General features: G+C 42.1%; 2 protein-coding genes across 6 annotated transcripts in view; one reads left to right on the top strand and one right to left on the bottom strand.

Moving 5' to 3' along the window:
* The window catches only part of si:dkey-40c11.2 (drebrin-like protein), a 140,799-nt gene extending 133,932 nt beyond the window's left edge, over window positions 1-6,867 (bottom strand). Inside the window, exon 1 of the mRNA XM_061906275.1 lies at window positions 6,440-6,867. Coding sequence (XP_061762259.1) covers window positions 6,440-6,531 — 92 coding nt within the window. The 5' untranslated portion in view covers window positions 6,532-6,867. The remainder of the gene's footprint in view (window positions 1-6,439) is intronic.
* LOC133556393 (uncharacterized) overlaps window positions 1-16,448 on the top strand; it is a 33,316-nt gene extending 16,868 nt beyond the window's left edge. Inside the window, exons 1-2 of one of the 5 annotated variants that reach the window (XM_061906279.1) lie at window positions 6,255-6,863; window positions 9,088-16,448. In XM_061906279.1, coding sequence (XP_061762263.1) covers window positions 10,049-11,890 — 1,842 coding nt within the window. In that variant the 5' untranslated portion in view covers window positions 6,255-6,863; window positions 9,088-10,048 and the 3' untranslated portion in view covers window positions 11,891-16,448. Of the gene's footprint in view, window positions 1-6,254; window positions 6,864-8,671; window positions 8,763-8,836 lie in introns of those variants that run through there. The other 4 variants (XM_061906277.1, XM_061906276.1, XM_061906280.1 and 1 more) reach the window with 4 other exon arrangements.
* Window positions 16,449-27,845: the final 11,397 nt, after the last annotated feature.

Here is a 27,845-nt window from a genome sequence, read left to right as displayed (position 1 = left end):
AATGAAAGACTAGTATATTATTTAGAGTCAAAAGAAATAATCAAAAAACTAACAAAGTGGTAAATAATGTTCAAGACTGGGGAACGGCTTGAGGTTTAAGATTCTCTGTTGGAAAGACAAAAGTCATACATTTTACAAAGACAAAAGTACCAAACAAGCTCCAAATAAAAACTCTAAGGTGAAAATATAGAAGAGGTACAAGTATTTAAATGTTTAGGAATATGGTTTGATAAAAATATGAACTAGTCAACCCACATCAGCAAAATAGATTTGATTAGATTAGATTAGATAGTACTTTATTTATTCCTTCAGGAGTGTTCCTTCCGGAAAATAAAAAAATAGGGGAAAAAGTAAAAAGGTGTTAAATATAATGAGGTCTTTGAGGGGTAATGATTGGGGGGCTGATAGGTTAACGTTGAAAACAATACATGTATATATTTATAACTTTAATTCCATCTGTTATTGATTACGGATGCATTATTTACCAATCTGCTTCAAAAACATGACTTGGGAAAATAGACCGGATCCAGTCACAGGCTTTAAGGTTATGTTGTGGAGCTACTACATCAACCCTAGTGGCAGTATTACAAGTAAAAATGAACGAAAAACCTTTGGACAAGAGGAGAGATCAACTCTCAGCAGTTTATCGGGCAACTTTAAAAGGATCCAAGCAAGGATATCCGACTTGTCCAGTGTTACCAATCTGCCAAGAAAAAGAGAAAACAAAAAAGAATAGTTTTGGGTGGATTATAGGAGACATATGTAATAAAGTTAAAATTGACAATATTAAAGTTAGTCCTACGGTACCAATGCCTGCAATACCACCGTGGATGTTTGATAACCCAAAAGAAAACATGCAATTACTAAAGAATAGAAATTTAAATAGTTACCGGATAGAAAAATGGATTGAGATATGATATATACGGATGCATCAAAAACTATATATAAAAAAAAAAAAAAAGGTAAGAGCTGTAGCAGTTATCCCACAAGGAAACATAGTATTAAATAAAATAATCAGTGATAAACTATCTGTTTTTACGGGGGAATTGGTAGCAATTTATATGGCAGTTAACTGGATAGAGGAAAACAAAGCAAGGAAAGTAGTTGTGTGCTCGCAGTCCAACAGTGCATTGATGAGCATAAAAAAACATAGCATCAGAAACAAGACAAGATTTAGTTTATGAAATAGTTCAGGTAATCTATAGAATAAATAAAGCGGGAGGTGTGGTAACATTTCTTTGGGTTCCTTGGAAGATATTGTAGGATGGAATTCACAACACATAGGATATAAAGCATTATACACGTATTTAAAAAACATTGGGTTAAATAAAAGAATATAGAGTAGGGATCCATCTTGATCCACACTCCATTTCAACCAGAAGGTTGCTTGGCGGAAACAACCGCCCACCTCCGGAATCAGTCCCCGCCCATTCCCCTTAGGCGCGAAATTCATTTGAGCGAAAGACATTGGAATGAGAGGAGCTCTTTAAAGCTCCTGAGAATCTTAAAAAGCTTACAGAAAACGAGAAAAACTTACAGCGGGTGCCTGTCGGACATTCACCGTCGTTTTCGATGATTTCCCCTCGGAGCAAGGATTCGATGTCTGGAGTCTTTGGCGCAATCAAGCCTTCTCCTCTGCCTGGAACGGCCGTTGACGGACCCGCCAGCTTTAAGGGAGACCAGTGAGCAAGAGATGTAAGTAAATATATGTATATATGTATCGTATACCGCATGTTTTTTTTCTTGTAAAATGAGAATCATTTGACTCACCAGACTGCGATTGTGTTAAAACGATCGCGTTAGGATCTTACGGCAAATCCTCTATAAAACAAAATAATGAATACACACAATATTAAATAATTCGAAGGTTTAAACACACCTCGATAATCATCTTCCAACTTTGTAAGACCGTTTAAGCAAAGTTCATCGTCTTTCACTTCGTCGTCATCGGCTGGTAAAAAAAAAAGTATTACAACGTCGTACAAGTGCAATGCTTTTAACGTTTAAATGCTTAAATGGAGTTAAACCAATGTCTAATAACATGGTAAAAACGGAGGTAATGGTGTGTGTGTGTGTGTGTGTGTGTGTGCGTGTGTGTGTGTATGTGTGTGTGTGTGCGTGCGTGCGTGCGTGCGTGCGTGCGTGCGTGTCCTGTTGTTTCAGACGATCATAAACATTTAAACGGTCAGATGGGAAGTCAGTAAAAACTGAACCCTGCTTTGTACCCCAAACTGACCTGTTGATTCAAACGACCGTAAAGACCAGTTACTACGTGACACTGTGTTCTGCGATAGTTTTTTCCATCTGTTTAAATATGTTTTCGTGAGGTATGGAAGTTGTTTCAGACGATCGTAAACATTTAAACTGTCAAATGGGTGGCCAGTTGCTATTCATACGACATTCTCAAGCTCCCATAAAAACTGAACCCTCCTTTGTACCCCTCCTGTGTGTGTGTGTGTGTGTGCGTGTGTGTGTGTGTGCGTGTGTGTGTGTGTGCGTGTGTGCGTGTGTGTGTGTGTGTGCGTGTGTGTGCGTGTCCACCAAAAACTTCCCAATCCACGGTAGATAACGATGAAAATATCGAGAAAGGGCTTCCGTCTCTTCTTTCTTTTAGCTGAAATAAGCAGATATCACCCATTTCGTATCTGAATACAAATCCAAAAGATCCCTCCATCCCGTACGCTGCCAAGTCCCATTTCTCACGCAAAGACTCGGTCGGCGGCATCTGAATACGATTTAGAAACACTCGACTTTTTTGCGGAGCGTCAATGTAAGTTTTATTATTTTTATAAATCGAAACAGGCGTTTCACTAATCATGACCGAATCGAACAAAGTCTTTACGCTAACGTATAAAGCTCCAAATAATGACTAAGCCTTACACCGCCCTTTTGTACCCCTCCTCTGCGTGTGTGTGTGTGTGTGTGTGTGTGTGTGTGTGTGTGTGTGTGTGTGTGTGTGTGTGTGTGTGTGTGTGTGTCCACATCTCCACACGTAACATTCCCAGCCATCAATACATCGAAATCTGGAAGTTGTTTCAAACGATCGTAAACATTTAAACTATCAAATATATGGTCACATGCTGCTCAGATGACATTGCTTTCTTAAAAAAACTGAACCCTCCTCTGTTCCCTGTCAGGTCTTAACTCCACCCTCTTCCTGGTTTAACCACTCCCACCGCAGGTCTTAACTCTGCCCTCTTTCTGTTTAAAACTCCACCCTCTTCCTGGTTTAACCACTCCCACCGCAGGTCTTAACTCCACCCTCTTCCGGGTAAGCCACACCCACTTGACCTTGACATTTGAACCTGACCTTTGACTTTGACCTTTGACTTTGACCCCTCATAAATCATTAACCTTTGAACTTGACCCCTCATAAATCATTGACCTTTGACCTTGAGGGGTCATAAATCATTGTTTTATGGGGGGTCATAAATCACTTTTGACTAAAGGTAGGGACTTAACTTCTCTCACGTCTACAACCCTAAATATATCCTGTGTCAGACCTCAGGGATCAATACTAGGACCAAAATTGTTCAATCTCTATATAAATGACATTTGTAAAGTTATAAAAGATTTAAAGTTAGTATTATTTGCGGATGATACAAGAGCGTTTTGTTCAGGAGAGAACACACAGAAGATAATATGGATGGAAATTAGCAAAATTTAAAAGTTGGTTTGACAAAAACAGACTATCTTTGAATCTCAGTAAGTAATGCTATTTGGTAACAGTAGAAGAGAAAATCAAACGCAAATACAAATAGATGGAATAGATATTGAAAGAGTAAATGAAACCAAATTTCTAGGTATAATGATTGATGATAATTTGATCTGGAAATCTCATATAAAAAATATAAAACATAAAGTAGCAAGAAACACGCCAATAATGAATAAAGCTAAACATGTTCTAGACCAAAAATCACTTCATATTCTTTACTGCTCACTAGTGTTACCATATCTGAGTTATTTTGCGGAAATATGGGGAATTTACTACAAAAGTGCACTTCATTCACTAACTGTGTTACAAAAGAGACCAATTAGAATAATACATAATGTTGGATATAGAGAACATACAAACCCTTTATTTGTTGAATCGAAAATACTGAAATTCCACAACCCAGCTAAAATGATGTAAAAAGCAAAATATAATCTGCTACCCAAAAATGTACAACAATTATTCCCAACAAAGGAGGAGCGATATAACCTTAGAGAAAAATGTAATTTAAAGCATTTGTACGCACATACAGCTTCAGATATCAGTATGTGGAATTAAATTATGGAATGGATTAAGCGAAGCAATCACACAATGTACTAATATCATCCACTTCAAGAAACTCTTCAAATTTAAAGATTTTACAAAGTAAAAAGAAGAAGATAAACATTCTGAATTTATTTCATCCATCCATTCATTTTCTAGATAATCTTATTTATCTCACCATATGAAATACAAACCCCGGCCGAGTTACACCAAAGACTATAAAAATGGGAACCATTACCTCCCTGCTTGGCACTCAGCATCAAGGGTTGGAATTGGGGGTTAAATCACCAAAAATGATTTCCGGGCGCAGCCACCGCTGCTGCTCACTGCTCCCCTCACCTCCCAGGGGGTGTATAAGGGTGATGGGTCAAATGCAGAGAATAATTTGGTACCATAACTTATAACTTACTTCACTAATTATTATTTATTTATTTTCATTGTTATTACTTATGGAGTATATTGTGAATAAATTGACAACAGGAAGTTAACAAAAGGTTTGGCAACTGCTTTGTAAAGGAAAACAAGTTCTGCTTCTTCCTACTCCTTTTCGAACATGTTTAATACAGAAACTGGAAATTGTGTTGTGTCATGTTGTATGCTTGCATGTTCCACATAAACTCAAACTCAACTCAACTCAACATAACTCCACATGTGTTCATTCATAGTTTTGATGCCTTCAATGAAAATCTACAATGTAGATAGTCATGAAAATAAAGAAAACGCATTGAATGAGGAGAAGGTGTGTCCAAACCTTTGGCCTGTACTGTATTTTTACATTTAGTGAGAAAATATTAAGTACTTTATTGACATACATACAGTGGGGCAAAAAAAGTATTTAGTCAGCCACCGATTGTGCAAGTTCTCCCACTTAAAATGATGACAGAGGTCTGTAATTTTCATAATAGGTACACTTCAACTGTGAGAGACAGAATGTGAAAAAAATCCAGGATTTCAAATTGTATGAATTTTAAAGATTATTTTGTAAATTATGGTGGAAAATAAGTATTTGGTCAACCATTCAAAGCTCTCACTGATGGAAGGAGGTTTTGGCTCAAAATCTCACGATACATGGCCCCATTCATTCTTTCCTTAACACGGATCAATCGTCCTGTCCCCTTAACAGAAAAACAGCCCCAAAGCATGATGTTTCCACCCCCATGCTTCACAGTAGGTGTGGTGTTCTTGGGATGTGACTCAGTATTCTTCTTCCGCCAAACACGACGAGTTGAGTTTATACCAAAATGGATACATGGATGATACAGCAGAGGATTGGGAGACTGTCATGAGGTCAGATGAAACCAAAATAGAACTTTTTGGTATAAACTCAACTTGTCGTGTTTAGAGGAAGAAGAATACTGAGTTGCATCCCAAGAACACCAAACCTACTGTGAAGCATGGGGATGGAAACATTATGCTTTGAGGCTGTTTTTCTGCTAAGGGGACAGGACGATTGTTAAGGAAAGAATGAATGGGGCCATGTATCGTGAGATTTTGAGCCAAAACCTCCTTCCGTCAGTGAGAACTTTGAATGGTTGACCAAATACTTATTTTCCACCATAATTTACAAATACATTATTTAAAATTCCAACAATGTGAATTCCTGGATTTTTTTCTCACATTCTGTCTCTCACAGTTGAAGTGTACCTATGATGAAAATTACAGACCTCTGTCATCATTTTAAGTGGGAAAACTTGGCTGACTAAATACTTTTTTGCCCCACTGTAATTTCCAGGTGTTTCCGGGCCAGATCTGGCCTTGAGTTTGACACTTGTGCACTATTAATCAAAATACATTGAGACTGCAATGTATTATTTTCTATACAAACTAACGTGGGATCATTTTCTGGAGGCTTTAATAAAACATGACCAAAAAAGGACCAGAAACCTGAGGATGGCAGCAAAAGATCCAGCCTCAGGTTACCTTGAGGGAGAGGCGGCCAAGGGAGGGAGGCGATCGAGTCATGCAGTGGCTGCGCTCTGCGTGCGTAATGAGCGACCACCATTCCCTCCTCTCATACAGGCAGGCAGGGCTGCTTAATGCACTTCAAAGTTGCATGCATCAATAAGTGACAACTCTTAAATATAGTCCACGTTATGTTTGCAGACCAACACTTTTGCGCAACGGATTACTGGCCAATTGCGCAACTATGTGGACGTCAAGTTCGTGCACTTTTCTGCAACTCACCAGTTGGTGGAGGAGCGCTGGTTAAGGATGTCCTCCTTGGCCGTGAGCAGAGAGAGGCTGTAGGTGTCCAGGTTGACAGTTTGCATGCTCATGATGGCGCCCCGAGTCTCCAAGACCACTCCTGCAGGCTCGTCTCTTTGGGTCCCCTTACTTGTGACACTGGGGGTCCGACTATTTGCTGGAAGCAGGCAGCCACAGCGGAGCAACGTCCTCGCCCTCAGCAAAACAGGGAGGCCACAACAACAACAACAAGAAAAAAGTAACACGTCCACCAAAGTCTACACGCAGGTTGCATGCAATTGGGCTCGGCTTTCAAACGTGGGAAGAGGCTGCGCGTCCCAGCGTGGATGAGACCGTGCACACTGGGCTTTGTGCAAAAAGAGGGAGGAATAAGTTCTCAGCAAAAAGCCCCACCTCCTGTTGAGTGAGTGGAAAGCGTAATGACTTCACTGCCTGAAACACACACACACACACACACACACACACACACACGTCATAACCGCACTGAGCCCAGCTAACAACAAGAAGTACCTTGGAAAGCTGCTGCATCTGCGTGAGTCGACATCTTAAAAAAAAAAAAAAAAAAAGAAGTTAGTTCCGGGAATTAACAGCTGTGGCTGTAGGCAACCTCCTAATGGAGTTTCAGTTCACACTACCAGATGACAGTAGCACATGGGTGTCAAACTCTGGCCCGCGGGCCAAATTTGGCCCACCGTGTAATTTAATTTGGCCCTTGAGGCAATATCAAATTAACATTACAGCTGGCCCGCCGTTATTACACAACTCAGCAGCGGTGCCGCTGTAACACCGCAATTTCTCACACTTGCCAATCCTCCCGAAGTTCAGTGCCCCTCCCGAAAATCTCCCAGGGCAAGCATTCTGCCGACTTCCACCCGGACAACAATATTGAGGGCGTGCCTTAAAGGCACCGCCTTTAGCATTCTCTATAACCTGTCGTCACGTCCGCATTTCCTCCATACAAACAGCGTGCAGGCCCACTCGCATAATATATGCGGCTATTACACACACAAGTGAATGCAAAGCATACTTGGTCAACAGCCATACAGGTCACACTGAGGGTGGCCGTATAAACAACTTTAACACTGTTACAAATATGCGCCAAACTGTGAACTCACACCAAACAGGAATGACAAACACATTTCGGGAGATCATCTGCACTGTAACATAACATAAACATAACAGAACAATTACCCAGAACCCCTTGCAACACTAACTCTTTCGGGACGCTACAATATATTTTGATATTTATCTCAGAAGGCTGCAAATAGAAAAGAGGCATTTAATTTGTATTTAAATTTTATTTGATATGCTATTGATATTTTTTAATTATTATTATTATTATTTGAAACTCAATTTTGGATGTCACTATAAAGTTACTCTATATAAGCCTTGCTTGTTCAATGTTCAATGCAAAACTTGTTTGGGTCCCTATTAACAGGTTAATTTGTTCAACCTTGGCCCGCGGCTTTGTTCAGTTTGAAATTTTGGCCCACTCTGTATTTGAGTTTGACACCCCTGCAGTAGCATAAGCGGCCAGCATCCGTCAGCTTTCTCTACCTCTGCTAAAATGTTGCAACCCAGATATGTGTGTGTGTGTGTGTGTGTGTGTGTGTGTGTGTGTGTGTGTGTGTGTGTGTGTGTGTGTGTGTGTGTGTGTGTGTGTGTGTGTGTGTGTGTGTGTGTGTGTGTGTGTGTGTGAGTGTGTGTGTGTGTGTGTGTGTGTGTATGTGTGTGCGTGTGTGTGTGTGTGTGTGTGTGTGCGTGTGTGTGTGTGTGTGTGTGTGTGTGTGTGTGTGTGTGTGTTTTCTTGTATTTTTCACCCTTCGTGATGTAACCCGTGGTCTTTTCCTCTGCGTTGTGTGGCTTTTATGGAACACGACCGACACCATGGGTTTCTCCACTGCACTTTAATGATAATACAGAATACAATTGTCATCAAAAACGTTTTGCCATCGTCGAGCCCCTTTCCCGTTATCGTAGACAAAAAGGGCAGTAGTTACATACAACAGTAAAATAAAAACATACCTGATAATACAGAACATAATTGTCATCAAAAACTTTCTGTGATCGTCGAGCCCCTACACAAATATAATAATGAACAAGAAATGAATTGAAGTTCTTAACAAGACAAAACATTTTCTGTCGTCGCATGGGCGCCTACCTCTCCCGTTATCGTAGACAAAAAGAGAAGTTGGAAGGCATGTCCAACGCATATAAAAAGACAGGAGTCACAGTAATTATTGCAGTAGGAGGGACAACGAGACAATGGTTCCACAATGACAAAACATCAAACAATATTCAGGTATTTACATGTAACTTACATATTTTGTGTAATCATAACAATAATAAAACATTAGAAAATACATTATTTACAAGACATAATTGACACTGTTACACTGAGACATCAACAAGGAAAAGTACCTTCCATATGAGGACTTCTTCTTACCATTGTCCGGGTCAACGTGAATGACTGCTCGCTGACTGCTCTTGTTGCAAAAAAGCTAAGTATCGTTCTATCTGTGTGATTTTAACTGTTTTGCAGCTTTATTTACAACTTATCGAACATATTTAATAGTTCAATTTAACTTGCAAATCACCCGATCTCTGTCTCACCACTTCGCCCTCAGCTAGCTAGCTGCTAAGCTAACGAGGCTAGCGGAGAAAGGCAGCGCCGGTCTGAAGGAAGCTTCTCCCCCGCCACCGTGACCACCACTTCCCGAAGACAGCTGGCACCCCACTCGGCGACGGAAAGTTTCTGTGAGTATGGCTTCCTGCGCTTCGTGCACTTTACTCATGGATAGGTTGGCTTTGCTACAGAGCCGTGTCCGCCAGTTAGAGCAGTGTAATTTCGTAACTTTAGATGTTGCGGACACATCTGCTAGCGTTAGCTGTAGCGAGCTAACTAGCCCAGCTTGTAGCAGCCCTAATCGGCCTACAAGCTACGGTGTACCGGTTGAGACGCATAATAGATTTAGCCCTTTAGCTAGTCCTACACCCCAGTCTACCGGGCACCACACTTTAGTCATAGGGGACTCCATCACCCGAAACATAAAGCTTAGCAAACCAGCCAAAATTAAGTGTATTCCCGGGGGCAGAGCACCTGACATTGAAGCTAATCTTAGGGAGCTAACTCGCAACAGGTCTAGTAAACACGTACGGCAGGCTAACCGCACCACTAGTTATGCGAATATAGTAATACACGTTGGCTCCAATGACGTTAGGATGAGACAATCAGAGATTACAAAGAGAAACATAGCCAGGGCTTGTAATCTCGCCAGAAAGATGTCCAGGCATCGAGTAATTGTCTCTGGCCCCCTGCCTGGGAGAGGCAATGATGAGAGATATAGCAGATTAGTCTCTCTTAACAGGTGGCTGGATAGCTTCTGCAGACAACAGGGATTTACGTTTATTGATAATTGGCCCTCTTTCTTGGGCAAACCTGGCTTGCTGAGGAGAGACGGCCTTCACCCTAACCAGGAAGGCGCTATCCTCTTGTCTCGGAACATAGACTTCGCATTGAGCCACATTTGACTAACTGCACTAGAGCAAGCCCGGTCACAGGCAATTACAGAGCCTGCTAGCCTGGGTATGGAGTCAGTTAAGTTAGAACTAGCCAGCGCCAGGCTGGATGATCCCTGTACACATAGCAATTTTCGTAGAATAATACACAACTCACAAAATGTTTTTTCTACTGTGTCTATGACTACGTCAGAGTTAGACATGCGTTCTACTGAGGTGGCAAATTATGATGCGTTCAGTTTATCGCAGCGCCAAGTAGACAATCTGAAAATTCCCGTCATATCAATTCCTAGATATGGTCGTAATTATTTTAAGTACACTGCGCATAATAAACGCAACATTATTAATATTGCTACTACGGATAATTTTATCAACAACTCCTTAAAACAGCCCACTACCTATAATATGGGCTTTCTAAACATCAGATCTTTGTCTCCCAAAACGCTATTAGTCAATGAGGTCATTAGAGACAACAACCTTAACGTCATCGGTCTTAGCGAAACCTGGCTTAAACCAGACGACTTTTTTGCGATAAATGAGGCATCCCCTCCTAACTATACGAATGCGCATATTGCCCGTCACCTCAAAAGGGGAGGGGGTGTCGCACTAATATACAACGAAAACTTTAACTTTAGTCCTAACTTAAATAATAAATATAAATCGTTTGAGGTGCTTTCTATGAAGTCTGCCACACCTCTGCCTCTGTGCCTGGCCGTTATCTACCGCCCCCCAGGGCCCTATTCGGACTTTATTAGTGAATTCTCAGAGTTTGTTGCTGATCTAGTGACGCACGCCGATAATAAAATTATAATGGGGGACTTTAATATCCATATGAATACCCCATTGGACCCACCGTGCGTGGCGCTCCAGACTATAATTGATAGCTGTGGTCTTACACAAATAATAAATGAACCGACGCATCGCAGCGGTAATACGATAGACCTAGTGCTTGTCAGAGGTATCACCGTCTCCAAAGTTATGATACTCCGGTATACTAAAGTAATGTCCGGTCATTACCTTATAAAATTCGAAGTTCAGACTCATGTTCGGCAAGCTAATAATAATAATAACTGCTATAGCAGCCGCAACATTAATGCTGCCACAACGACGACTCTTGCGGACCTACTGCCCTCGGTAATGGCACCGTTCCCAAAGTATGTGGGCTCTATTGATAACCTCACTAACAACTTTAACAACGCCCTGCGCGAAACCATTGATAGTATAGCACCGCTGAAGTTAAAAAAGGCTCCAAAAAGGCGTACGCCATGGTTTACTGAAGAAACTAGAGCTCAGAAATTATTATGTAGAAAGCTGGAACGCAAATGGCGCACGACTAAACTTGAGGTGCACCATCAAGCATGGAGTGATAGTTTAATAACTTATAAACGCATGCTTACCTTAGCTAAAACTAATTATTACTCAAATCTCATCCGCATTAATAAAAACGATCCAAAATTTTTGTTTAGTACAGTAGCATCGCTAACCCAACAAGGGACTCCTTCCAGTAGCTCCACCCATTCGGCAGATGACTTTATGAAGTTCTTTAATAAGAAAATTGATCTTATTAGAAAGGAGATCAAAGACAATGCGTCCCAGCTACAACGGGGTTATAGTAACACAGATATGATTGTATATACGGCGGATACTGCAAATATCCAAAATAGTTTCTCTCGTTTTGATGAAATAACATTAGAAGGATTGTTACAACGTGTAAATGGAATAAAACAAACAACATGTTTACTTGACCCACTTCCTGGGAAACTTATCAAGGAGCTTTTTGTATTATTAGGTCCATCAGTGCTAAATATTATAAACTTATCACTTTCCTCAGCACTGTTCCCGTTGCATTCAAAAAAGCGGCTATTCATCCTCTCCTTAAAAGACCCAACCTCGATCCTGACCTCATGGTAAACTACCGACCGGTGTCTCACCTTCCCTTTATTTCGAAAATCCTCGAAAAAATTGTTGCAGAGCAGCTAAATGAGCACTTAGCGTTTAACAATCTATGTGAAACCTTTCAATCCGGTTTCAGGGCAAATCACTCGACTGAGACAGCCCTCGCAAAACTGACTAATGATCTATTGCTAACGATGGACTCTGATGCGTCATCTATGTTGCTGCTCCTCGATCTTAGCGCTGCTTTCGATACCGTCGATCATAATATTTTATTAGAGCGTATCAAAATACGAATTGGTATGTCAGACTCAGCCCTGTCATGGTTTAACTCTTATCTTACTGATAGGATGCAGTGCGTCTCCTATAACAGTGTGACCTCGGACTATGTTAAGGTAACGTGTGGAGTTCCCCAGGGTTCGGTCCTTGGCCCTGTACTCTTCAGCATCTACATGCTGCCGCTAGGTGACGTCATACGCAAATACGGTATTAGCTTTCACTGTTATGCTGATGACACCCAACTTTACATGCCCCTAAAGCTGACCAACACGCCGGACTGTAGTCAGTTGGAAGCGTGTCTTAATGAAATTAAACAATGAATGTCCGCTAACTTTTTGCAACTTAATGCCAAAAAAACGGAAATGCTGATTATCGGTCCTGCTAGACACCGACCTCTATTTAATAATACAACTTTAACATTTGACAACCAAATAATAAAACAAGGTGACTCTGTAAAAAATCTGGGTATTATCTTCGACCCAACTCTCTCCTTTGAGTCACACATTAAAAGCGTTACTAAAACGGCCTTCTTTCATCTCCGTAATATCGCTAAAATTCGCTCCATTTTGTCCACTAAAGACGCCGAGATCATTATCCATGCGTTTGTTACGTCTCGTCTCGATTACTGTAACGTATTATTTTCGGGTCTCCCCATGTCTAGCATTAAAAGATTACAGTTGGTACAAAATGCGGCTGCTAGACTTTTGACAAGAACAAGAAAGTTTGATCACATTACGCCTGTACTGGCTCACCTGCACTGGCTTCCTGTGCACTTAAGATGTGACTTTAAGGTTTTACTACTTACGTATAAAATACTACACGGTCTAGCTCCAGCCTATCTTGCCGATTGTATTGTACCGTATGTCCCGGCAAGAAATCTGCGTTCAAAAGACTCCGGCTTATTAGTGATTCCTAGAGCTCAAAAAAAGTCTGCGGGCTATAGAGCGTTTTCCGTTCGGGCTCCAGTACTCTGGAATGCCCTCCCGGTAACAGTTCGAGATGCTACCTCAGTAGAAGCATTTAAGTCTCATCTTAAAACTCATCTGTATACTCTAGCCTTTAAATAGACCTCCTTTTTAGACCAGTTGATCTGCCGCTTCTTTTCTTTCTCCTATGTCCCCCCCTCCCTTGTGGAGGGGGTCCGGTCCGATGACCATGGATGAAGTACTGACTGTCCAGAGTCGAGACCCAGGATGGACCGCTCGTCGGGACCCAGGATGGACCGCTCGCCTGTATCGGTTGGGGACATCTCTACGCTGCTGATCCGCTTGAGATGGTTTCCTGTGGACGGGACTCTCACTGCTGTCTTGGAGCCACTATGGATTGAACTTTCACAGTATCATGTTAGACCCGCTCGACATCCATTGCTTTCGGTCCCCTAGAGGGGGGGGGTTGCCCACATCTGAGGTCCTCTCCAAGGTTTCTCATAGTCAGCATTGTCACTGGCGTCCCACTGAATGTGAATTCTCCCTGCCCACTGGGTGTGAGTTTTCCTTGCCCTTTTGTGGGTTCTTCCGAGGATGTTGTAGTCGTAATGATTTGTGCAGTCCTTTGAGACATTTGTGATTTGGGGCTATATAAATAAACATTGATTGATTGATTGATGAGGACCGATGAACAAGTTAGGACCGAATTCATGGTCCCAATACGGAAAACCATTGCATCTAATAGAGAATGTCTCATTTGCACCCCTGGTGGGGAAATCTATCAAAGTTAGGGTGGTCCCAAAAAAGAGGGAGTTTTCAAATTGACTGTGTGTCGGTTTTAAAAGTGCTCCCCCTCCGGTCAACATATGACATAACAAGTGTGTCTTATATGTGTGTCTTTATATCTTCCAGTTTAGATTAAGAATCATTAATTATTCGCACGCAGGTAGGGGTGGGGGGGTTGGAGGGGAAGTTGGCACAAACAAGGGTCTTTTATGTCTTTCTATCTTTCTAGAAGTTGAATGTCAAAGTCAACCAACTTGTCCGTTTGTGTCAAAACTTTCTACTATCCAGGTGAGAGGCATTATTTATGATCTAGAATTCAGCTACTCGGCCCAGTATGTCAATATAACAGCATAAGCTAGTTACCTCTCTGTGATCACGGCGCAGCTAAAAGTAGTTCCTTGGCGTTAGCGCTTATAATAACAATATCTCTAATACTTGGTTAAAATTCAGGTCAAGAAATGTAAATGAAGTATTGTTGGCAGATATCTGTATGTTTTTAGGGGGCTTTATGGACCCAATACAATACTCTTATTAGCTTCATTGTCAGCCACCTCATACTTGTCATATTTTACCACTTACAATGTATGAAAAAGGAAGACATAAGTGATCTTGTCTTACATAGGAATATTGAATGATGGGCAAAATCCCCCAAAAAGTGCAGTTACCCTTTAAAATTTGCAAAATGTGTGATATTATTATGAACGTGGCTGTTACGACATGACATATACTTACTGCATGTATATAAAACGTTGATGGAGGTTTTCCCCTGTTCAAAAAGGGGGACCAGAGGATGTGTGCTAACTACAGGGGTATCACACTACTCAGCTTCCCTGGAAAAGTTTACGCCAAGGTACTGGAAAGGAGGATCCGTCCAATAGTCGAACCTTAGACTCAAGAGGAGCAATGTAGATTCAGTCCTGGTTGTGGAACAACTGACCAGCTCTTTACTCTTGTGGGAATCCTGGAGAAGGCCTCGGAGTATGCCTATCCAGTCTACATATGCTTTGTGGATTTGGAGAAGGCGTAGTACCGGGTCCCCTGGGAGATCCTGTGGGGGATGCTGAGGGAGTACAGGGTGAGGGGAACCCTGCTGGGGGCCATCCAATCTCTGTACAATCATAGTGAGAGTTGTGTGCTTGGATGTAAGTCGGATCCGTTTCCAGTGGGGGTTGATCTCCACCAGGGCTGCGCTCTGTCACCTATCCTGTTTGTGATTTTCATTGATACAGGATTTCTAGGCAAAGTTGTGACCATGGCAGAGAGGGTATACTTCTCGGAGGGCTAAAGGTTGCGTCACTGCTGTTTGCAGATGATGTGGTCCTGATGGCACTTTCAGTTCGTGACCTTCAGCTCTCACTGGATCGGCTCGCAGCCAAGTGTTCAGCGACTGGAATGAGGATCAGCATCTCCAAATCTGAGGCCATGGTTCTCAGCAGGAAACCAATGGTTTGTACAGTCCGGGTAGAGATCGAGACTCAGTCCCAGGTGGAGGAGTTTAAGTATCTCGGGGTCTTGTTTGTGAGTGAGGGAAAAATAGAGAAGGAAATCAGCCGGAGAATCGGAGCAGCTGAGGCAGTATTGCAGTCTCTGCCGCACTGTTGTGACAAAACGAGAGCTGAGCCAGAAGGCAAAGCTCTCGGTCTACCGAGCTATCCACATTCCTACTCTCACCTATGGTCATGAAGTGTGGCTCATGACCGAAAGAATAAGATCGCAGATACAAGCGGCCGAAATTACTTTCCTCAGAAGGGTGGCTGGCATCTTCCTTAGAGATAGGGTGAGAAGTTCACTCACCCCAGTGAGACTTGGAGTAGAGCCGCTGCTCTTTCGCTTGGAAAGGAACCCGCTTATGTGGTCTGGCGATCTCGTGCGGAAGCTTCACGAGCGTCTCCCTAGGGAGGTCCTCGTTGCAAGTCCCACTGGGAGGAGACCCCGCAGCAGGCCAAGGACCAGATGGGGGGATTACAGCTCCTCTCTGGCCTGGGAACGCTTCTGGATTCCCCAGGAGGAAGTTGCTAATGTTGCTCTGGAGAGGGAAGTCTGGAGGTCTCTACGAGAGCTGTTGTCCCCGGGACCCGATTCCGGATAAGCGGTTGAAGATGGATGGATGGACTTGATGGAAGTAAAACAACATACTCGGAGTTCATTGTTAAATTACTTTCCTGTTTTAATTCATTATCTGTGTGGAGTTTGCATGTTATCCCCGTGACTGCGTGGGTTCCCTCCAGGTACTCCGGCTTCCTCCCACCTCCAAAGACATGCACCTGGGGATAGGTTGATTGGCAACACTAAATTGGCCCTAGTGTGTGAATGTGAGTGTGAATGTTGTCTCTCTATCTGTGTTGACCCTGCGATGAGGTGGCGACTTGTCCAGGGTGTACCCCGCCTTCCGCCCTAATTCAGCTGAGATAGGCTCCAGCACCCCCCGCGACCCCGAATGGGACAAGCAGTAGAAAATGGATGGATAGAGGGTTAATTAAAGGTACTGTACATATACTCAACGTCACAGATATTTATGAGAAATATTAATGATTGTCACACACACACTAGATGTGGCAAAATTATTGTCTGCATTTGACCCATCACCCTTGATCACCCCCCGGGAGGTGAGGGGAGCAGTGGGCAGCAGCGGTGCCGCGCCCGGGAATCATTTTTGGTGATTTAATCCCCAATTCCAACCCTTAATGCTACAAAAATTTCTGAACCGAACAAGGTTTTTCGAAAAAAAAAAAGTAACGCAATAATAACAGGAGTAGTTGTTAGTAATTAAATAATTTTTTAAGTAACTTTTCCAACATTGAATGTTTCCTAACAAGGCTTATTACAACATTTCTTCTTCTTTCCAAATATTCTGGGTGCCCTGTAACTCACTGCTTCCACCGACAGGTTTGTCCGGGTACTACATCATTTTGCCTATGCTGTGCTCTTTGTTTGCCATCTTCAAGTACTGTATATTATGTTCCACAGACTACAATAACACAAACACCAGTAGAAATACTCAAAAGGTAAAATAGAATAACAAATGATGTATATTTTAAGGAAGTAAAAAAAAAAAAAAACATGTTCCAATCCAATTAACTTTATGTATGTACTGTAGCACTATTGACAACACAATTATTTAAATTGTGCTCCACATATAATAGTAATCAATAATTCAATTAAAACATGTAAACAATAAAAGACAAAATAGAATTAAAAGAATAAGGTAATAATAATTTACACACTACCATAAGTAAAATTAAAAAAACTAATCTAAAAAAAGTCAAAAATAATGATGTGGTTTAAAAATATCAGTCTTTCTTTCTCTTTTCATCTCTATCAACACCGCCCACCTTTACACACGTACGAACACCCACACATGTGTCCAAATGAAGCCATTTACTGCAAAAGAAGGACCGATTTCATGGGAACTGGGCCTAAGAAGGCTGTGTGTGAAATAAAAAAAAGAGCAAGTGCAGGCTGTGAGACTGTTTTCAAGCTGTTCAATGGCGCTCTGATTGTGACACATGCATAGAGAGCGCGGTCGCACAATGATGCACAAACATTGCCATGAATTGATGCTCCTCAGACATGCACACATGAGCACACATAGACTGTGAACCTTGGTCACACTCACTGCAAGGAGTGCAAACAAGCATGCATGTAGGCTGCATTGCTTTATTTAAACACACGGGATGTTATTTTGAAAATGTCTGGTGCTGTGAATTGTTACAAAACTTAAATAAAACATGAAAAGCTCACTTTTTTGGGGCAACTTTCATCATTTTTGTTGGTGAGTTCTTAATGTTTCTAATATTTAGAATATTAGCAACTCCTTTTGTAAAAAAATACAGTGTTGGTCCCAAAAAATTTCATTAAATTATTTGCAAGTAAAATTTTTCTTGCAGCTTTTTTAATGTATCACATTTGCATTTTCCGAGTGTTTCTAATGTTTCGGCAAGTTAGAGTTTGTTTCAATAATCACATTTAAAAAACAGATATTTACCCATTATTTTGAACATATAATTAATTCAAATGTACTTTATTTAATTGCAATTATTTACTCCAAAATTAATATTCGGTTCAAAGTCCTCAAAATATGAGATATTGCAAATGTGTTAAACGTTAATTGACTTTTCATGTATTTTGTGAACGTCCTTTTTTTCAAAATTATACTCAAATTATTATTGAATTTAAAAAGTCAAGATAATTTTATGAGAAATAAATTTTATTTCGGTATGTTAGTATTTTTATTTTACTAAATTTATCTCAACTCAATTTTTAATTTAAAAAAAAAGTCCAAACCACTAAATAATAATTGCAGAAAGTTATATTTGCAGCATTTTTATTTTTATTTTTTTAAAAATTAAGCTAAAAGGATTGTTGAAGTAATTTTATGGCAAATAAATGTAAATTGTATTTATAAATTTGTTGTTCTTTTCTTTTTGGGCAAACACAAAGATGAAGTCTAGATTTAATTAAAGGCCTACTGAAACCCACTACTACCGACCACGCAGTCTGATAGTTTGTATATCAATGATGAAATAATAACATTGCAACACATGCCAATACGGCCGGTTTAGTTTACTAAATTACAATTTTAAATTTCCCGCGGAGTTTGTTGTTAAAAACGTCGCGGAATGATGATGCTTGCGCGTGACGTCCCGGGCTGCAGGGGACATATTAACGCAGCACCATTTGCGACTAAAAGTCGTCTCTTTTCATAGTGCAATTAAACAGTATTCTGGACATCTGTGTTGCTGAATCTTTTACAATTTGTTCAATTAATAATGGAGAAGTCAAAGTAGAAAGATGGAGGTAGGAAGTTTTAGCCTTTAGCCACACAAACACACAGTGTTTCCTTGTTTAAAATTCCCGGAGGTGAAGCTTTACTATGGATCGGAGCGGTCAAGAACACATGTCAACCGGCAGGTTTCGGTGAGAAAATTGTGGTAAAAAGTCGCCTCTTACCGGAGATCAGCTGAGCTTGCGCCGTCCATGCAGCTGCCGTTGACTTCCCTCAGAGACTGGCGTCAAGACACCCGTGGACACACCCCTCCGTATATCAGGTACTATTTCTCACTAAAACACCAGCAACACAATACAAAGATACGGGATTTCCCAGAATTATCCTAGTCTAAAAACATCAGAATCCTTCCCAATGCAATCGCCTTTTTTTTTACATTTTTTTTTTTTTTTCTAGTCCTTCGCTATCAATATCATCATCCACAAATCTTTCATCCTTGCTCAAATTAATGGAGAAATTGTTGTTTTCTCGGTCCGAATAGCTCTTGCTGCTGGAGGCTCCCATTATAAACAATGTGAGGACGTGAGGAGTTCTCACCATTGTGACGTCATCGTCTGCGATTTCCGGTAAAGGCAAGGCTTTTTCATTAGCGACCAAAAGTTGCGAACTTAATCGTCGATGTTCTCTACTAAATCCTTTCAGCAAAAATATGGCAATATCGCGAAATGATCAAGTATGACACATAGAATGGACCTGCTATCCCCGTTTAAATAAGAAAATCTCATTTCAGTAGGCCTTTAAAAGGTCACTTTTAGTTTAGACTATTACACATTAATTGTATTTAAATGTTTTATGTACGTTTTCCAAAATCAATTTAAAATGATTTTTCAAAAAAAGATCCTTATAATTTTATGACAAATGAATGTACATTTTTATTAAATATTGTTTGTGCTTTTTCTTTTGCGCAAACATGTCTTTACATATAAGATAAATACTTTAGATATTGTTGTATTAATTGCATTACTATTTAATAATTTATTCATCATTTATACATTTTAAAATATTTGTTTTATGAAAATAATCCAGAACACAATGGGTATTCTAATTTGAATGTATAACATCCATCCATCCATCCATCCATTTTCTACCGCTTATTCCCTTTCGGGGTTGCGGGGGGCGCTGGCGCCTATCTCAGCTACAATCGGGCAGAAGGCAGGGTACACCTTGGACAAGTCGCCACCTCATCGCAGGGCCAACACAGATAGACAGACAACATTCACACTCACATTCACACACTAGGGCCAGTTTAGTGTTACCAATCAACCTATCCCCAGGTGCATGTCTTTGGAAGTGGGAGGAAGCCGGAGTACCCGGAGAGAACCCACGCATTCACGGGGAGAACATGCAAACTCCACACAGAAAGATCCCGAGACTGGATTTGAACCCAGGACTGCAGGAACTTCGTATTGTGAAGCCCTGAATGTATAACAAATATACAAAATATATGTTGTATTCAAAATGTATATTTATGTTTTAGATTTCGTAGTGCCAAAAACATGTGTAGTGCAGATGAATTATTTAGGTATTTCCACAACTGTTGATAAAAATGAGCTGACCACGCCAAATAAACAAAATTGGTTTAATTCTAGAAGATGTTGTGAATCAACATAAAAATACTAAATTTTTATCCACATGTAGTAGAAATACAGAACAGGTTGCAGTCAAACAAAATGTCCCAGAGGAAGTGATATATTGTTTTTCATCTTGGTTTTTAAATACGTGGCAGAGGAGACACATTCGTCAAAACATTTTTTTTTTCTCATGTCATTATCTGAATATTTTTAAGGATTGGGATTAAAAAAAGAAAAAAAGATGTTATGATAGGGTATGTGACTAAAATTTTGTGATGGCATATTTCTCCCTCACTTCCTGACGGCTATGTTACGTGAGCAAATAACGCACCCCCCGCTCGTGCTGCTGTTCTAAAACAAGCTTGCATGCCAGAATCACGGGGGGGGGGGGGGGCATGACATCCTCACGCCATTATTATTCTTACAACTTCCTGTTATTAGAGGCTCTCCTGCCCCTCTTAGTCCATATCTGGACATGCGAACAGCTCCATTTTAGAGGACTTTGGCATTTCCTGTGGAAGGGTGCGCCGGTTATTGGCCATGGGGTCGAAATGTGGGAATGTGCTTGATGTCCGAGTGTGTTTAAATGGACATTTTCTCCTAATGAGTCCTTCGCTAATTGCCCCAAGCTTTTTGTGTCCAGTCCCCTTCGGCCTTCCTGAGAGTCTAGACTAACAGCCTGTGCTTGACAGCTTGTTGAGATCTCCGCTAACTCGCAAAATCCTCTCGCAGCCTCTTAGAGTACACTTAATTCTCGCTGCATTCACCAATAAGTCTCTTAGGTCGCCCACTGACGTTTAGCAAGCTGCCACATGCTCCTCCATTTTAGGACGGTGGGTCTGTTCATCCTCCGCCGCCTTGCAGGGACCAGTCCGGATCGTCTTTTCTTGAGGCGTAGCAGGTCAGACCCGACCTCGGGTGTGAGGTCAGGAGATCAAAGACGTGTTCAGGGTTAGAGGTCATTACTCTTCGCTTATAATTAGTTTTCTATTGGTCCACTTGAAAGGCCAGCCTCACATTTGCTGGTGTGAGGTGGTTGTGATCTTTCATTTATGTAAGTTGTACCACTAAACTACATTACTGGGTACTATACTACAACTAATTATGTCTGGTATGTATGGTAGGATATAGCATGATATGGTAAAGTGCCTTACTGCACCATACCACATTAAGGCATGGCACAAATTGGTATGGTACAGTAAGGCGCTTTCTGGTGTGGCATGATATGGTTTGGTATGGTGTGGGATAGCATGGTAGTTGAAAGTGAGGCATATTATGGTATGACATGATATGGTATGGCAGAATATGTTATGGTATGGTATTGTATGGTATGGTACAGCATGGTGTGGTATTGTATGTCATTCCTCATTCATCATTCGTTGACTTTATTAGTGTCCGAAGGGAAGTAAGGCATGTTATGGTATGGTATGGTATGGTAAGGCACATATTGGCATGAAATCATATGGTATGGTACAGTAAGGCACATTATGATATGGCATTATATAGTATGGCATGGTATGCTATGGTATGGTATGGTATGGTTTGGTATGGTATAACATGGCAGTTGAAAGTGAGGCATATAATGGTATGGCATGATATGGTATGACTGGATATATTATGGTATTGTATTGTACAATATGTACTGGTATGGCATGGGGTGGTATGTTATGGTACAGTAAGGCATGTTATGGTATGGTTTGGTATGGTATATCAAGGTATAGTATCAATAGCAGGGTAAATTATGGTAAGGCACATTATGGGTTGGCATTATATGATATGGTAAATATGGCATGATATGGTATGGTATATTAAAGCACAGAATGTATGGTATCAAAGATTTTGGCAGGGTTGTTATGTCTTGTGATCATGTTTTGTTTAGTTGTGTTCTGATTTGTTTTTGACACCATTAGTTCCTGTTTATGCGCACCCTGGTTTGTTTTGTTTCCATGACTACCAATCAGTTCACCTGTTCTCACAACTCACGCACCGGATTCACTTGGACTCATGCACCTGTTGTCAATCACCACGTCACCATTTAAGCCTGCAGTTGCCAGGCAGTCAGCCTGGCGACATCACCCTCTCTCACCTTCTACTTACCCTCGACACAAGCTTGTTATCCATGCCGATGATCCCTGTTCCTTTCTCGTTCCAAGTAAGTATTTCATTATTCAAGCCAGAGTAAGTTTTGTTTGTTTTATGTTCATAGTTGACGTTAAAGTGTTAGTTTTGTTTCCTTAGCCAAGTTGTGCCTCCGCTGTGAGCTCTTTTTGTTTGTACCTTTGTTAGTTAAAATTAAATCATGTTTATACCTGCACGCCATGTCCTGAGTAGTCTGTCTGCTTTCCTGGGAGAACGACCCCGCAGCAAGCTGATGTGATGTATGGTATCAAAGAATTTGGTAGGGTATGGTATGATATAGCATGATATGATATGGATAGCATGGTAGTTTACAGCTAGGCACATTAAGACATGGCATAATATGGTATGGTACAGTAAGACACTTTGTGGTATGGCATGATATGGTGTATGGTATGGGATAGCATAACATGTTATGGATAGCATGGTAGTTTACAGCTAGACATATTAAGGCATGGCATAATATGGTATGGTACAGTAAGGCACTTTGTGGTACGGCATGATATGGTTTTGTATGGTGTGGGACTACATGGTGGTTGAAAGTGAGGCATATTATGGTATGGCGTTGTATGGTATGGTATGACATGATATGGTATGGCAGAATATGTTATGGTATGGTATGGTATTGTATGATATGGTACAGGATGATCTGGTATGGCATGGCATGGTGTGGTATTGTATGTCATTCGTCATTCATCATTTGTTGACTTTATAAGTGTCCGAGGGGAAGTAAGGCATGTTATGGTATGGTATAGTATGGTATAGTATCAATAACGGGGTAGGTTATGGTAAGGCACATATTGGCATGGCATCATATGGTATGGTACAGTAAGGCACATTATGAGATGGCATTATATAGTATGGTATGGTAGGATATGTATTTTTATGTCCAGGGAGACTTTCGGGAGAGGCCCTGAAATTCGGGAGTATCCCGAAAAATGTGGGAGGGTTGGAAAGTATGGTATATCCTATGATATATTATGGTATAGTATTCCAAGTAGGTTACATGGTCAGCAATTTGTCATATTTGGGTCGCAGCCTGCTGATGCGAAATGCAGACGGACCACTCCAGACATGGCGTGCAGGTTGGAACATTATTTATTCCACAAAATATCAAAGTAGTACAAAAAAACGGGAAAACAAGTCACACTCTAAGCTAATGCTACTATTAGCATGGACTATGGACAATAAATTAACACGTAACTTTGGCATGAAACAAACAACTTACGTAGTAGGGTTGCATGAAGCAAATAAAACTCACGCGGACACGGCATGAAGCGAACAAACAGCTTAAACTATGGCACTACATGAAACAATGACGCCAGGCCGAATGACCGGCAATGGCAGGCTTAAATAATGCCTCTGATTAGTGCTCGGGTAGCAGGTGAGCGGCCGAACACTAATCAGAGACAGGTGAACATAATTAACAACCATGGCAAACAAAACAAACTCAAGGAGGTGCACAAACAGGAACTAAAGGAGTCTAAAACTAACAGAACATAACTAAACAAACATGATCTGGACCACAGATCATGACACAATTATATCCAGTGTGATGGCATGTTATGGTGCAGTAAGGTATGGCCCATTGTATTATATCATATCATACTGTCATTTTATGGTATCGTATTTGTGTGATTTAATATCATATCATATAGGCTGTAATATAGAATGGTTAGATCATCAGAATCAGAATCAGAATCAGACATACTTTATTGATCCCAAAGAGGAAATTAAAATTTTCAGCACATACCATACCATCCACCCATCCATTTTCTACCGCTTATTCCCTTTTGGGGTAGCGGGGGGCGCTGGCGCCTATCTCAGCTACAATCGGGCAGAAGGCGGGGTACACCCTGGACAAGTCGCCACCTCATCGCAGGGCAACACATACCATACCATCATACCATAATATTGGAAGCTTTGACACTGTATCATGTTCTATCATAAGTAACATGGCGTCTAATATTAAATGACACTTTGTCTCATCTCCTATTTTGATCGCAATTGCTATGATGGAGACCATGTTTGGGCGGTCAGTGGTCAGACAGGAAACACAAGGACATTTAGTCACAGACGATAAGCAAAGACTGTAAACACGTCATTAATGTCCTGTATCTACTGTACATCTCAGTGCCACCCGGGGCCGGCTCCCGGCATAAACACTCTATGCAGTGGTTAGGTGCCACAACCACTAGGGGGCACACTAGTCAATTTACAGGTGCATTGTTGATATTTTCAATAAATAGAGCTCCATTTGGACAGTGGCGGACCTTGCGTTTCCCACCTTGGTCTTCAGTGGTGTCCGACTTCAAAGATTACCTCTCAAAATACCATCATTGATGTCACCACATGAGCATTGCTGGAGAAATACTATACAGAAACACATTTACGCACTATTGTGCATTTAACCACCTCAATGGTGTACAAAACAGGTTATTTTGTGGCGCATTTATAAATCAATAAACCCGCATCAGCAACTAAAACATATCTTATGCGGTACTGTCAAAATTAAAATTGCAGAAAACATATGAAACCTGAAAAAATAAAGAAATAACATATTTGAACTCACAATTTGTAGCACCCATTTGACAGTGGTACCGCTCGTAGTCTGTTGATACGAGTGAAAGTAGCGAGCATTTCCCCATTCATCGCCGGAACAGCTGAGCTAGCTTCCGGGGTTGGCTGACATTGTCTCACAAGATGTAGTTCCTCTTTAAATATCCTTCTTGAAAATGGCCTTGAGAATATACTGTTTATCTGCCACCTAATCAACGTTTTGGTCTCCTTCTTTCTGGGTTAAAAAAGTTAGTATCTGTGATTTCTCTGAAAGCCCGGTATGGCTACGACACAACACTTCTTGTTTTGGCAAATTGCAACTTGTGATTGGATAGTCACATTGGAGTATCCAATCACAGTCTTGTTAACGTCAGGCTACCTAGATAGGCTACTGTCAACTACTTGTGATCTGTTTATCAACTGTATGTGTTCTCAAATTCATCCGCAAACGGTCCCGGTGAGTATCCAAACACAAGACGCGTAAACGTCATGTTCAACGTGAGTCCAGCTAGAAAGCCTTGGTGACAACAACTTGTGATCTGATTGACTATCGCAATTATCTATCAACTGTATGTCCCCGTTCGCTTACAGTGCACAGGCATTGTTGATTCTGAAGGCAGATTTGGTACAGCATGGCAACATAAGCTAGCTGAATTCTGATTGGATACAATCTCTAACCTAAAAACTGTCAGGACTTGGACTATCACTTGGATTGTTTTTCCGATGCAAAGGGAAATTGCCACGAGCGAGACGTGAATGTGAGTACATGTTTATTTCTACTAAAAAACTTAAAACAAAGGAAGCAAAACAAAAGGCGCGCACGAAGACGGAGAACAAACTTGACTAGAGAACAAAAACTAACACCATGGCATGACTATAGACAAAACAAACAAAACTCAACAACTGTGACATAACAAAAATGTAAAACTTACGTGGCTTGAGCAGGAGGGAAACTAGGCATGGCATGGCATGAAAGGAGTTGAAGGATATGAAAAGTCGCCAGGACGACTTCCTGGCAACTTCCAGTTTAAATAATAGACATGATCATTACAAACAGGTGTGAGACATAAAAACAGGGGTGTGACATGAAGACAAGGTGAAAATTAATGAGTTGGCATGGTAACAAAGAAAACAAGGAAGTGCAGGAACAGGAAGTGGGTGTCCAAAAAATAAAACCAAACATGACAAAAACAAAACCTGATCACATGAGCGTGACAGAGCCCCCCCATCAAGGACAGATCCCAGATGTCCAAAAAAAGAAACTATGATCAAGAGTCATGGGAGGGCGGGAGGTGGACATAGCAGTGGGTCGCCCGACCACGTGTCCCCATATCCACCGGGGCAGAGTTAGGTGGAGGTAATGCGTAGAGGCCCGCTGTACCTGAAGAGGTGGGCGACCCGGGAAGGGCCATATCTGTGGCCGACAAGAAGGTCGGCGCCCCTGGCTTGGCGGACGACCACGTAATGGCCACATTCGTGGCGGACGACCACGTAGTGGCCACATCTGTGGCCGACAAGGAGACGGACGCGTCATCATTGTGGCAGGCGGCAAAGCTTGGCGTGGTGCTGTTACTGGCGGCACAAGAGCTTGGCATGGTGCAGGCACTGGAGCTTGGCGTGGAGCATGCACTGGTACCTGTTGTGATGCATGCACTGGGGCCCGGCATGGTGCAGGCATTGGAGCTTAGCGTGGTGCAGGCACTGGGGCCCGGCGTGGTGCAGGCGCTGGGGCTCGGCCTGGTGCAGGCACTGGAGCTAGACATGGTGCAGGAACTGGAGCTAGCCTTGGTGCAGGCAACGCTACCTGTTGTGGTGCAGGCGCTGCGGCCCGGCGTGGTGCAGGTGTTGGGGCCCGGCGTGGTGCAGGCACTGGAGTTTGTCGTGGTGGAGGCAATGGTACCTGTTGTGGTACAGGCGCTGGGGCCCAGCGTTGTGCATGCACTGGAGCTTGGCGTGGTGCAGGCAATGGTACCTGTTGTGGTGCAGGAACTGGGGCCCGGCGTGGTGTAGGCACTGGAGCTTGGCTTGGACTTGGTGCTAGTCGTGAATGTGGACTTGGTGCTAGCCGTGGACTTGGTGCTAGCCGTGGACTTGTACTTGGTGCTAGCCGTGGACTTGGTGCTAGCCGTGGACTTGGACTAGGTGCAAGCCTCCAACTTGGACTTGGTGCTAGCCGTGGACATGGTGCTAGTCGTGGACGTGGTTCTAGTCGAGGACTTGGTGCTAGTCTTGGACCTGGTGCTAGTCATGGACTTGGTGCTAGCCTTGGGCTTGGACTTGGTGTCGGTCGTGGTGCTAGCTTTGGAGCAGCGACAGGTGCTAGCCGTGGTGCAGCTAGTCGTGGTGCAGGTGGAGGTGGCCTAGCTGGGGGTTGCGGCTTGGCAGGCCAACAAAACGGTGGTGGTGGCCTAGCTGGGGGTTGCGGCTTAGCAGGCCGAAAGACCGGTGGTGGTGGCCGTGCTTGCGGCTGTGGCTTAGCATGACGCTGGGCAACACCATCTGAACAGCCCCCAGCAATTGCCCTCCCCTCAAGGAGCGGATACCAGACGCGCTCACCGCAATATAGATCAGTTTTTTGGGGTGTGTGGAGGGAGGTGAGGAGGGGGGAAGAATATTCCCCTTTAAATTGTCCAAAAAGTATTTTTTCTTCTGTCTTGGATTGAGTGGGTGAAGATTATTTTTTTTTGTGTGTGTGATGTGGGCGGGGCTTGAGTCCTGGGGGCGGGGCATGAAAATTGAATGGCTGTAAGTGATTTGATCTGATGTTCAAAATCATGTTTTGATAATATTTGATCAAGGTTATTGGGCTAGAGTCTTCTGCTGGAGGCGGGTGATCAAGAGAAAAATTATTGAAAAAAAATTCCAGATCTGTGGTGTCATCTGCTGATGGTGGTGTGATGATGTCCTGGAGAAGCCGGGCAGGCTGCAGC

This window comes from Nerophis ophidion, linkage group LG07, assembly GCF_033978795.1.
Source record: "Nerophis ophidion isolate RoL-2023_Sa linkage group LG07, RoL_Noph_v1.0, whole genome shotgun sequence".
Lineage (NCBI taxonomy): Eukaryota > Metazoa > Chordata > Actinopteri > Syngnathiformes > Syngnathidae > Nerophis > Nerophis ophidion.
Note: the sequence above shows the minus strand (reverse complement) of the source record. Positions and strands in the feature narration are given on the sequence as shown.